The sequence below is a fragment of the Vespula pensylvanica genome, chromosome 5 (genome assembly GCF_014466175.1).
Source record: "Vespula pensylvanica isolate Volc-1 chromosome 5, ASM1446617v1, whole genome shotgun sequence".
NCBI lineage: Eukaryota > Metazoa > Arthropoda > Insecta > Hymenoptera > Vespidae > Vespula > Vespula pensylvanica.
The window spans coordinates 4,428,117-4,441,539 of record NC_057689.1 but is presented as its reverse complement, the minus strand read 5'-3'; the positions used below and the strand labels follow the sequence as shown (position 1 = coordinate 4,441,539).

At 33.2% G+C, this 13,423-nt stretch overlaps 1 protein-coding gene across 9 annotated transcripts in view; it reads right to left on the bottom strand.

Annotated features, from left to right (window-relative positions):
• The window catches only part of LOC122629655 (segmentation protein cap'n'collar), an 84,764-nt gene that overhangs the window by 69,118 nt on the left and 2,223 nt on the right, over positions 1–13,423 (bottom strand). For 2 of the 9 annotated variants that reach the window (XM_043813330.1, XM_043813331.1), the window contains exon 1: positions 11,706–13,119. The exons of 1 other annotated variant lie outside the window; for it this stretch is intronic. In XM_043813330.1, coding sequence (XP_043669265.1) covers positions 11,706–12,170 — 465 coding nt within the window. In that variant the 5' untranslated portion in view covers positions 12,171–13,119. Of the gene's footprint in view, positions 1–375; positions 618–684; positions 1,105–2,442; positions 2,918–7,051; positions 7,503–11,705; positions 13,120–13,423 lie in introns of those variants that run through there. 6 more of the 9 variants (XM_043813338.1, XM_043813332.1, XM_043813333.1 and 3 more) reach the window with 6 other exon arrangements.

The window sequence follows — 13,423 nt, the reverse complement described above, 5'->3', positions numbered from 1 at the left end:
GAAGGATTCCTCGTTAAATGACGCCCGATCGTTAAGGACAGTTTGGACAATGATTACGCGATGCAACGCGATAGGCTTCCTTATTATCTATGAGGCTTGGTTGGATTTAGATCTTCGGTATTGTAAACAACAACGTGTTGTTGTGAAATTCTTCGCATGCAATATGTTTTACGCATTTGCAATGTATACAAAAAAATATATATATAAAAAAAAAGAAAAAAAAAAAGGAACTAATAATATAATAGTATAATGATATAATATACAAAGGAAAAAGAAAAGAGTTATCTCTCAACTTTTCTCTCTCTCTCTCTCTCTCTGTCTGTCTCTTATCGTTTAAACGTAAACAAAATTTAAGATATTATAGTTAAGTTTTACCACTTTGGTTATAACGGTATACGTTTCAGATACTTCGAATTTCTTGGAATAGCTTTCTCCAAAAAGTAGCACCTATCTCTGTTCCTCTCTTTCCCTGCTTCTATCTCACGCTGTTATCTTCATTTTGATGATTTCATTAATCGACGATTTGAAATACTTTCACTAATTAATCATCTACACTCGCGATTTAATAATTTCTTTTTTAACGTCCGAATAGTAAGATTCGATTGTGCGAGATGAAATAAAATCAATTATATCGTATTCGATAAAAACTTCAAATTATATCAAATGAAAGTATCGGTACTAACTTTTTTTTAAACATTTTCGAAATTACCACGATGGCGACATCGACGTCCTTGAATACCACAAACTTTTTCGTGGAATCAACGTTTTGAAGATTACCGTATTGATATATGATATCATTAATATTGTCACTGAATTACGATAAAAATTCTTGGAAATGTTCTTTTTTTCTTCTACACGGAGATTGACAAAAAGTATGCATGTTACTTTGATAACGTAATAAATATAATCCTCGATATGGACGAACGAGCGGAAAGATCACAAACTATCGTTCGCATACACGCACATGTTATAACACGAACTCGTAATCGTACGGCAAAAGACTGTGTTGTCGTCTACGCGAAGAGAATACCGATCTTAAATATACGTTTAAGAGATGATAACAGAGAGACAATGAGGAGGAGAGGTACTCGGTCTTGGCAGCAATCCGAGCACGATATCTCGAGTTATATTGGAAATACAACGCATAAAAAAAAAAAAGAGAGAGAGAGAGAGAGAGAAAAAAGCAAAAGTAAAAAAGAAAAAGAAAAAAAAGAAGAAGAAGAAGAAGAAAAGAAAAATTCAATCTATGAAGATCCGATAATCGCTATTATATTTAATGTAATTTAAAAAATTTCCCGCCAAAAAAGTAATCCTTATCGTTATCGATCAACGATCAATCTTTTTTTCAAATCTTTCTCACGACCTTCACCGATACTCTCGATCGAAGGAGAAAACAAGAGTACGAGATTTTTTTCTTTTTTACATTACAAGCCTACTTTATCTCAATGATTACGATGACTCAATCTACTCCGTCTTTCTCTATAACATCGGGAAAGAAGTTTACAAAGTGGGAAGGTCTAGCACGCGATCCCGATGGGAAAGACTAATATTCGCGAGTCTTTATAGAAGCTGATTTTCACGATGACGTCAGCAACGAAGTAAAATGAAAAGAGTTCTTTCTCTACTGTGTCTCAAAAACATCGAAGTCTTTCTCTCGAACCGATTGTACTCCTTAGTTGTTTTCTGAATGGGAAAAAGTCACATCGGCGAAAATTAAATGGTCCTGTGAGATGAGACATCTTAAATGAACGAACAGAAAGAGAGAGAGAGAGAGAGAGAGAGAGAGAAAGAATGAGAGTGGATTAGGAGAAGTGATTTCTCTCACTTCGACACAAAGTGCGGGTTTTTCCCCTACAAACGATACGAAACGAACACGCTAATTACATCTCGCAATCTTTTCTAACTACGGTTAGATGGCTTACGTAATACCGGCGCCGTTATTGACTCAAACGAAGAGAGAATAGAAAGAAAGAAAAACTTTTATGTCCATGTGAGTAACTCGCGTTGAACTCGCGATATATAAAATGAGAATTTCAAGAAACATTTAAAGAATATCGAAAAGAAAATATATCGTCTTATTGATTGGAAAAAAAAAAAAGAAAAAAAGAAAAAAAGAAAGCATATTCAATCATGGTTGCATGGCGGTGAGGAGTATGTCCAGCGCGTATGGATGTATCGCATCTTTCATTCGTTTTTTTTTTTTTTTTTCTAGACCGATCGTTGATATAATTTATGAGTCAACGACGACATATCGCACACGCATGTATATACATATGTATGAAACATTTAACAATAATTTCGATCTCTAAACCTACCACGATAGATTTTATTTCTTCAAAGAAATCTTTTTTCTCTCTCTTTTTTTGTTTTCTTTTTTTAATTTTCTTTTTTGAACGAGAAAATGATTAAGAAAAAAATTAAAGATGTTCGCGTTGTCCTTACTTTATCACAGTATTCTTCGTGGTATCCTTCCTTATCGATATACACGATGGTTATATTTGATCTTTCTCACGATCACTAAACAGAAACAGAGAGAAAGAAAGAGATAAATGGAGATAGAAAGAGAAAGAGAAAGAGAGAGAGAGAGAGAGAGAGAGAGAAAGTGGATTTTAAGAGAAAGGAGAAAGAAGAAAAAGTGATATTAAAAGTAGAATCTTCGACTAGGCGCCTCTTTACACGATCGCGATCACAACACTGACCATTGAATGTCATAAACACAGGAGAGAACACATGAGGAACGATAAGAAGAGGGAGAGGAATGCTGGTAGGCCTGAAGATCACACAACGATCGCTACGATTCAAAAGAAACAACTGAGACGACGACGTCAGATCATTTGGTGCGTGCTAAGAGATAACGATGAGCACGGTATAACAGTCGACTTGATACTAACACTATTGCTATTACTGCCTACTTTTAATATTCGAAGATATCATCACAGATTGTTTTAATAACGAAGGAAAGATTCATATCTAAGGGAAAAGAAAATACCAACAAACAAAAATTAAGAAGAAAGAAAAAGAATCATAATCTTTCCCGATGAATTTCTCATACAATCCTTCATAGAATGAGTACATCGTCATTTCATATATGTTTCAGTTTGTTGTCACATCTTTTTTCTTTTTCTTATTCCTTCATTAACGTTTTCTAAACACGTTGATACGCCAAGCAAACGTGTCCAGCACGTAATAAAAATCATTTTAACGATCTTTAAAAGAAATCATGTAACTCTATATTGACTTTGAAGTTCACTCAACGCGAGATCGTTTTTGAGATTAATTCGAAATCCACGAATAAGAGAAAGCTTTTAATCTCTTTATATATATACACATACATTTGCACATATATATATATATATATATATATATATATATATAGAGAGAGAGAGAGAGAGAAAAAATATATATATATATTTATCTATATGATAAATAATTGTCGGGATTTTAATCAACGAGTTATAATCGTAAAATGTTGGTTACTAATTGATCGTTGCGAGAACTCGCGTAACTTATCGCTCTAATGACGAAATGTAACTTTGCGCGCCGTTTCTACGTTATCATTACTTTCTATTATTTTTCATTTCTCATTTTATCGTTCGTTCATACTCGGAGACTCAATGATCACGACTGGCTTAACTTTTATCTCCTTGTTTTTAAACATGTAACGCCATCGTGCACTAAAACTATCGATAAACATCGAGATGCTATTAACGATCTAGAAATTACACGTGAATCATTGATGATCATTTGTTATAACAATTTGGTTATTGAAACAATTTTCAAGAGTTTATTGAACTCGATAAAGAAATAAACGATAGAGAAAGAAAGCGTTCCAACTTTAGGATGGTAGTTCTCGAAATTTTCGACCAAAATAACGCTTAATAAATTTCGATAAATATACGTATCTTATTTGTGATGACATTTAACGTATCGCTGATAAAACATTATACGTTAAACATTAAGTGTTCTTTTTATCACTGGCAAAAGATAGAAAGAAAGAGAAAGAAATGTCGTTTGTGTATCTATTTACAAGTATCATGTATATCTTGAACAAGTCGATGGATAAAAAAAGAAAGAAAGAAAGAGAAAAAAAAACACACACACAGAAAAATCGAATTGAAGGAGGATATAAAAATGTGGAAACTATAGATGCGCGTCTTCGTAGTAATTTTGAATGAACGATCAAAGAAGAATAGAGAAGAGATGAAATGTAAAGAGTGCGTTTGATAGATAAGAAATAGAACGGTTATAAAAAGTTGTGCGAATAAATAACGTTTGAGAAGAAACTCGTCGATTTATCTACAATTTTCAGCTTAGATAAGCGATTAGAATGCGTTCGCTAATGTACAAAGTAATGATTAAGAACAAAAGATATCTCTTTTTCTTTCCGCAATCGATTATATAAAAGTTCGTACGTGTTACACGAACAGGATCAAGGTTTTCGATCATTTAACTTCTTTACCGATCCAAGTAAAGTCGCGTATGAATCAATATGCATTTTTCTTATCGTTTCGCATAAAATTTTTTTTATATACATATTTTTTTTTTTATTTTTCCTTAATGAGACGTTTACGGACGATTTTTTACTTGACGCGTCATATTCGCATCATCAATGGAGTCTACACCGAGCATTTAAATCGTGGAATATTTAATGTAACGTTCAGGATACATAACAAATCGCATATTATTTTCGAACTTATTTATATCTTCCTGTTTTCTCTGTCTGTCTCTCTCTTTCTGTCTGTCATTATTTTTTAATAGAATCGTTATACTTTAAAATAGTTTCTAATTATCTTCAACGTTCGTAGTTATATAAACTAGTTATCGAGATCAATACCATTTATGACGCAAAACGAATGAACGAGGAATTCTGACTGAGCGATAGTTGGTAAGAAAGATTCCTTTTATACCAACGATGGAAAAGTTAGATTCCTTTCGAGAAATGAATTTTATTACCTAAAGAGTCATCTGTACGATGTAATCATAGAAATTTACTAGACACGAATAATCTATTTTTAATTAGATCTCTCTTCTCGGAAAGAATCTGAATATAAATCTCGGATGAAGGAAATAACAAATTGTGGGCGATTAAGAAAAAAAGAAAAAATTAAAAAATAAAAAAAAATTAAAAAAAGAATTAAAAAAAAAAAAAAGAAAAGATTATTGCATGAGAAACGTTGTAAGAAATGTGATGATAGTAGCATCATGAAAAAATATAATGATGATGATTTATACATGGAAAAAACAAGGTATGCGTGCGTGCGTGCCAGATAGCAGAAAAGAAAGAAACAATGAAGCGCATATTCGAACGTCCGAATTTATACATAAAGCTGCGTAGGCTGACTCGCGAAGGTTATAAGAACAGTGCACTCGAACGGATAAACTGACGTCGGGAAAGATCGTCTATCGGGTTATTTTTAAGACGATCGTCGTTCTTACTTTCCGACCTCGACAACCTTGACTGAGGAAAGATCTCTTTCCGAGACGCTTTTTCCAAAACAATCGATACGCATATGAATGCAATAAACCGATGCGTTTTATTTGACCGTTCCATAGTTTCAAACTTATAAATTGTATCAAACTTTCTCTAGTTAATGGCCATATATATTTATCTCAATCATTTCGCACAACGATAAAACCCATGAGCAACGAAAGAGAAATAAAAGAAGAAGTAACGACGTCCGAGTTAAGATTTGGCACTGTTTTCCGTATCTCTGATTCATGAAAAATACCGAACAGAACTTGGCTAAACTTACTTGCTATCTCTATAGAAATTTAACGAATATCTAAACGACGATCAAGAATAATTCGATTTCCAGAAAATCGTAGAGGTTTGTAAACATGTATGAAAGAAAGAAAAAGCATGCACGTGATATAAACGATAGAAATATGAAATATAATTTGATCGATCGAGAACACTTATCGCGTGTAACTAATGCAGAGAAGGTCTGATCTCTTTGCAATTGCTTTCCTAAAGATTCTTCTTAAATATCAAGAATTGCCTTCTTTCGATTAACAAATAACTTTTACGAGCGAAAATTTCATTCTATTTTTTTTTTCTTTTCTTTTCTTTTCTTTTCTTTTTTTTTATTTTGTTCTTTGATACGAAACTGAAAAGAAAATAAAAACACGCTACGATTAAGATGATGATGGATTAGAGCTTTTGTAAAAATGAAATATTTGAAAGATATTAAAAAAAAGTCGACCGTATCGATAGAATTGTAGATAATGATTAATATATGACTATATATTTATCGAGACCGGTGTTCGGTGACACTGATATCGATTATAAAGAATATTGACGGCGTCGTTGAACCTCAAAAAAATAGCTTACCATTTTTTAAAAATCGATCAATCATTATCCGTACATAAAAGGATCTTCTACAACGATAAACAAAGATAAGAGAAAATTCGCGCTTATTGTTATCTATATTTAGCTATACAAGTCCATTGCAAGCATAGTTCTATCGTGAAGCTTCTGAAGCGACGTTAAAGCGCAATTAATTGCTTTGATACGATCGATTGGGTAACGAAGAGACGACGTGTAAAAGAACGCCATCGTGTCATATGTAGTTCAATTGTGGTAATCTTTACTGGTCATCGAACCGAAACTATTTGGTTGATCAATAAATAACGTTAAAATTTGCCATATAACAAATATTAGTGTTGTTTATTTAAATAAAAAAATTACTGCGTAGTATTATTCATTTAGATATAAGATATCAAACATTTTCGAATAAAAAGAAAAAGAAAGGTTACTATAGTTTTATTCATTATTATAGTTATTGACCAACCCAATAATATGATCGTAGCATTAGTACCAGAGACTTGCCAATTGTTTATTAATCTTGAAATTTATTATGTAACCGAGAAATCGATTCCTTCGAGAACGCAGTTCGATTTTTGGTCGAAGCGAAAAACGAAATGATTCTATCGGAAATATAAAAGAAAAAAAAAAAAAAAAGAAGAAAGAAAGAGAGAAAAAAAAAAGAAACGTTCTCTGATAAAATCTAATAATCTTTCGAAGAAGTCACATTTTTAGCTTATCTGTTACTTTTGTCCAGTAAAACCATCGTACGTCATCGGTCACAAAGACGGTGATTATTCTTGCTTGTTTCTTCTTCCTCCTTAACATCTTCGTACTTTCTTGATAAATCGTATAAAACGCGGGAAAACTCGATATTGCAATAATCAAAATGGTCGAAAAAACTCGATTCGTTATTAAACGAATGGTTATCATGGGTACTTCACGATATAAAAAAAAGAAGACCAAGGTATCAGACGATACGCATGTCTACTGGTGTTTACGAGGAAAGCAAAAGCTGTGTGTTCCTTGTTCCCTCCAAGTTGAGGCCAGGTCATCGGGTGATAATCGTTAGCATATGCTCGTTATGCTGATTTATGAAAATTTATGGATTCCTCTTTTGCCATATCCGATGTCGTACCAGTCGAACGACAAAATTGAAAATTAACTCGATTAAAAAAAACTCATCATAATCTATAAGTTATGAATTATCGCAATGGAATCGTTCAAATATACGAAACTACATTGCAGCTTACTATCAGATATATGAAAAAATATATATATATATATATATATATATATATATATATATATATATGTATGTATACGTTTTACATGAGTATGACGTAATCGGTGAGCGGACTCGACGATAACGATTTATGTTCGATGAATATTCGATCGGGCCGAGTATGAAAAATATTATCGACCTGTTTTTACCGTTCCTTCGCTTGCATTGTTAAAAAGAAACATTTCCTACGCCTATAGATGTATATTTATATATGTGCGCGTGCGCAGACACGCGCAAAACTAAACACAAAATTTGAAGAATCGTTGATCTATCTCGTTAAAATCGTCGAATTGATCGAAAACAGTTTCTGTACGTAGTCGGTATGATTCGAAGCAACGGATAACCTTCTATTATATTTTTATGGCATATGATGAAAAGGGAACGAAAAGCGAGGACTTCGACGAATTAGTACAAGGCTGAACGGCTACGGGTAATTAATAGATGCACAGAATTCTACGTTACCCCGAGTTAGCAGTTACGTTAATGAGAAAGAAATGAAAAAAAAAATTATTACACATTATTCTTATACGACATACTTGAAAATTATACTACCACATTATATCATATTATGTATCTAGCTTACGAAGTCCACGTTTACCGTATTATATCAAGTATCATAAATAGTTACAACCTGAAGCACCACAGACTTTTGAATTATAATAGTTTTACCGTACGTTACATCATATATGTATACATAATTTATCGAACAAATTTACATTATTATGAAATAATCGCAAATTAACTATTCTTATAATTAACTACTCTATAAACTCTCTAAAATCCATCGTAAATTATAAACTTGGTCGAATCTAAACGGACATCTGTGAATTAAATTATTATATACCTATGTAAGTATTTTATCGATTAAAAACGAATAAAAGAATGAAATAAAAGCAGATAAAAGTGAATAATTAATTCATCCAAACAATTTCCTAGAAAAATTCACATATGTAATTGATCAATGGTATATTGTTAGAAACTGTTGTTAGACTAAACGCCTATTGACCTTCATTCATAGAATTTATCTAGATTTAATCGAACGTTTATGAGTTTATTCTTCAGAATCATTCCTTGTCTATATTTGTTAGCCAGTTAAAAGTTATCACCCGACATTCTATTTATTTAATTATTCTTGGGATCGTTCGTTTCAATTTAAAGAACCATCGGTGAGCTCTTTCGCATTGGAACGTTGCAGATATTTTTGACTATGTCAGCTTACGACGACGACGACGACGAAGTACGATCTGCACGTGGAGAAGACGAAGAGAAAACGTTGTCACGTGGCAGTCTGCCAATCGTAAGGCAGTAAATGATTTTCCTCTCTCGTTATTACGTTCACCTTTGATCATCCTCGCAGTTTTTATTTTTCTCTTACGTTTATACTCGTTCAACTTCTTTTTTTTTTTTTCTTATTTTCTTTGATGGATAGATGGATGGTTTAGTTTGAATACGAAACAGAGTTTCTTCTTTCTTGATAAAAATCTTCAATATAGAACAAGTTGATGAGTTATGATAACTTTTATCGTCTATACGTTTAGCATCGTACGATGTTAGCATTACGCATCACACACATACACACATATTATATGTATATATTATTGCGAATAATAGAATACAAATTTTTCTTTATTATCCTACGAATGTGTGGATGTATGAAAATGCTACTCATGACGGTAATAAAGAAATGATAACGTAACGATCATTTTAAACACAATTCCCGATAAAATTTCGTCGCAATTACGGAAACACGTAGTAGATCGTAAAATTGGCAAGTCTCGTTGGCAATACGTTCAAATAAATATTGTTTAAACTATATTTCGTATATAAATATTTCCAGTGATTGAACCTCAAGCTCGAAATTTAATACAAGGTATAATACACCTGGAAAGTTAAAATATTGCGAGATTTCTGAACAGATCTAATTCTGGATTCTCTCAGAAGTATTCGAAAGACTCGACCACGAGAGTTTCCCATTAATTCTCAGCGAAACGGGGTCGCGTCTGGTTTTCGCGCTTTTCTTTTTTCCATTGCAATTACGGACTTATGTATATACGTACGTAACTATGTGTGTACGTATGTGTGTATGTATTCGTGTACTTGCGATTATTTTTGTTATCGAGGTCGTGCAAAAGAAAATTTGCACGAAAATTTGTCGGGATCCACAACATGTCCTTGCCCACCGATATGCATTCTTTTTTTATCAAAACGACGTATCTACACGTACGGTGTTCACGCGAGTATGACTGAATACGAAAGATTAAAAGAAAAGAAAAAAAAAAGAAAAAATGAAAAGAAAAACAAAGAAAAAGAAGAAAAGATAAAACATTTACGAATACAATTTATTCATTCGATTAGATGTTCACCTTGGTTTAGGTTGAATTCGTACGTTCCTTTAAATGCAATGGGATCATCGTCAATCCTATCACGATGACAAACACATATATATACACACACATACTACGTAACGACATGAAGGTTATTAGCACAGGTGGCCCACTAATCCAGAAAAGTATGGGTGAGTCGTGCACTCACGTGATCTCATGCACGCGAGTGATCTCATCTGTCCAAGGATTATGTATTGATATCCCAAAGAAAACTGATATTGACTTTCCAAAATGGATGAAAAATGCGACGAGCTTTCCGAAACGATCGATTTTTCTCTATCTCTTCTTTTACTCCGTTATTTTTTCTAAGAATCTTTCTTTGAACAAGAAACTTATAAATAGCATTTTATCGTATGAGCATTCGTTTGAACAAACGAAGTTTTATATATTTCTATCGAATTACAATAATATATTTTATAGTTCATCTATATTGATAAGATGTTAAGACGTGTGTTTACGTTATTAAGTATTTTGATTTTTGTTGTTGTTTAAACTAATGCGTCTAACTATCGTAGAGTAAAACTATCAGTTTATGTAATTTCCATATGGAACACGATTGATACGAATGACCTCTATAATTATTGACATCAACAATATATTATACGATATAAGAAGTTTTTATTAAAAATTCTAAATAAATAAGCGTAGAAGATAATCACGTGAGATTATTAATTATGTAAAGAAAAATAATTGATTTATTTATAAAATCATTAATATCGTGATTGATTAGATGTGAATGGTTAACGATATTAGAAAGTTTTCTCACGATTTCTCGATAAATAACATGTCTACAGTATATGTCGGGTCAATAACAAAATAAATAACTTTTTTGTTATTTTATGTTTAATATATCGATTTTAATTCTTTCTAATGCACTTGCATTTTCGTTTGAAAAGGTATAAAAGCAATATAATCGTTTTGTACCATTTAAGATAATAGATGAATATCGAATCATTAATAATAATAGTTTTATATAAGATTCGATAATCGAAATAATACGTATTATATTAATATCTCCTACAGAGGTTCGGGATAAGACGCTTTTGTATTGCAAGGTTTTTCGAAGGATTCTGGATGGTAGCACTAAACGTGTCTCCGAGGTCATTTACACTATGCGATTATACGAGTACGAGAAAGAGAGAACGATTGCAACGGACGTTTCAGTGTCAAGATGGTTATTTCTGATTTTTAAAAGCATTCTATTCTGAGAAAGAAAAATATTTTAAACATTTTTAAGGATGAAAGAGAAATACTTTCTCGCTTTTTCTTCTGCATGTGTACACGCTTAAACATTTTTTTTTTTTTCTTTTTAAACACATAAGAAAAATCTAGATCTTCTTAAGAATCTTTATATTCTTATACTAAAAATATCGTTATTAATAAAAGAAAAAGAAAAAAAAAAAAAAACAACTAGATAAAAGAAGCATTAATGCTCAAGCTCGAGCTTAAAGAACTGTTCTAAAGCTTAGAAACCTCATAACATCATGCCACATTATATTAATGTCTATAGTTTTATATAGCTAAACGGAATGTACTATGACCCATTATATATACGATCCATCAACATATCTCTATACTTTTTGTTTAAACTATTAAATATAGAATCTTACATCAATGTCAATATCTAAATACAATTATCCAAAAATAAAGAATACGATATAAAATAGAGAATATGTATGATGTGACTTTACGATTCAATCGTATAAACTAAGATAATTTACAAAAGAAATACCTCTTGAGTAAGTTCTGCCGCACCGATGGGTTCTGCTGGTTGTTGAGAAGAACTAGGAGAATCCGGAGATGTCATATTTCTTGCTGTTTCAGTAGAAACCGGTAAACTAGATCCAGCCACAGCCGCATTTCTACCAGTATCCTCTATATTCAGTAAGTATGCATGGATATCATTGGAACCTGAATTCAATCTATTGTACCTTCCCAAAGAGTTTAATTCTTCAAAGAGATCTCTTTCATAGTTTAAGAGCATCGAGTCCAAATTTTTAGGATGTACAAACATCGGACGATGTACAATGGTATGAGCATCTGTATGCCATCCAGATCCATTATGAAGATCCAAAGAGCCTACACCCATAGCTTGGATATCCAAACCAAAGTAGGACTCTGGATCTACTCTTAACAGAGAGAGCAGCAACGCCAGCTGCAACAGCTCCTCTCGATACAATTTCTTAAGACACAACATCTTGTACACCGAGTTTCAAACCTTTCACTACAAATGCTTAAACTATAGAAAGTTTTGTATTCGTTCACGTGTCGTCACAGTTGCTTCTTTTTGCTTTCGGATAGCTGCCACAATTTTGGCATGTTGATCATGTATCAATGGCGCGTAAAGCGTCCTTACTATCCTTAATAAAGTGTCGATATCGCGTAATCGACAAAGTTAGTAGAGATGTACGATGTATATTTAATGCTTGTCACTCGATTTCTATCCTCTAAACTCGTTGTTTAAGTATCACTTTGAGGTTAAGTAGTACCGTGGACGACGTTGGTGTTCACTCGAGCGAAAAGCGCCAAGACCGATCTCGCCACTTGATCTTCGAAGATGATTGTTAGAAGACCGTCTTGTCGAGACGACTGTCAGAAGCAAAATAAAGGTTCGGAGTTAGCCTTCGATGGGTGTAGTAGGTCAGTTACACTGGCGGCCAATACAGAAATAACCTCAAAACACGCACTCTCTCCCGTCAAACTTTCGCACGGTTCGCGCACATCCCACGCGCGCCTTTACTCTCATCCACGAAAATTCAAGGATTTTCGATGCTTGACAGTTTGCCCTTGTGTATCTTTTTTTACTACGGAACGGTAGGCAATGAAAAAAAGAAGGATAACTATATATATATATATACATACGAGTGAGTGAACGGTACGAGTAAAGGAGAGTTAAAGATAATAAAAATACGTTGAGATACAGGTAGGATGACAGGTCATCGACTACTATATTGGGGTTTCGAGAATATTTCTCTCTTCTTTTTAGACCTCCTTTAACCTTGAGATCGACGAATCATCGATAAATATTTCGCACAATTAAACCATTTTGTTATTATCCACGACACGATACTCTAATGACCAGACGTTGTAACGGACACGCAACAATAAAATTACTTTTTACGGAGAGACGCAAGAGTACACCTTGTCTCGGAGAGATCGTCGACGATATGTGACTCAGCAATCACTCTGGTAACGTCGTCGTTCGCCAGGGACGCACCGAGCATAAATTTCTCCCCGGTTTTCTTCTTTCGTACGTGGAACTAGTATTTTACGCGTAACTCAGCTGCGTTTATGACAATTCGATTCTACGCGCGATGAGTAAACTTTCTCCCACTTCACTTAACGTTCGGTAAAGTGCACGATTCGTCTTCGACTGATTTCGCGCCTCTCACTACGATGTCTCCTATTGGTCGATAACTTGAGAAAGCGCGCGAGAACAGAAGCGTCGAG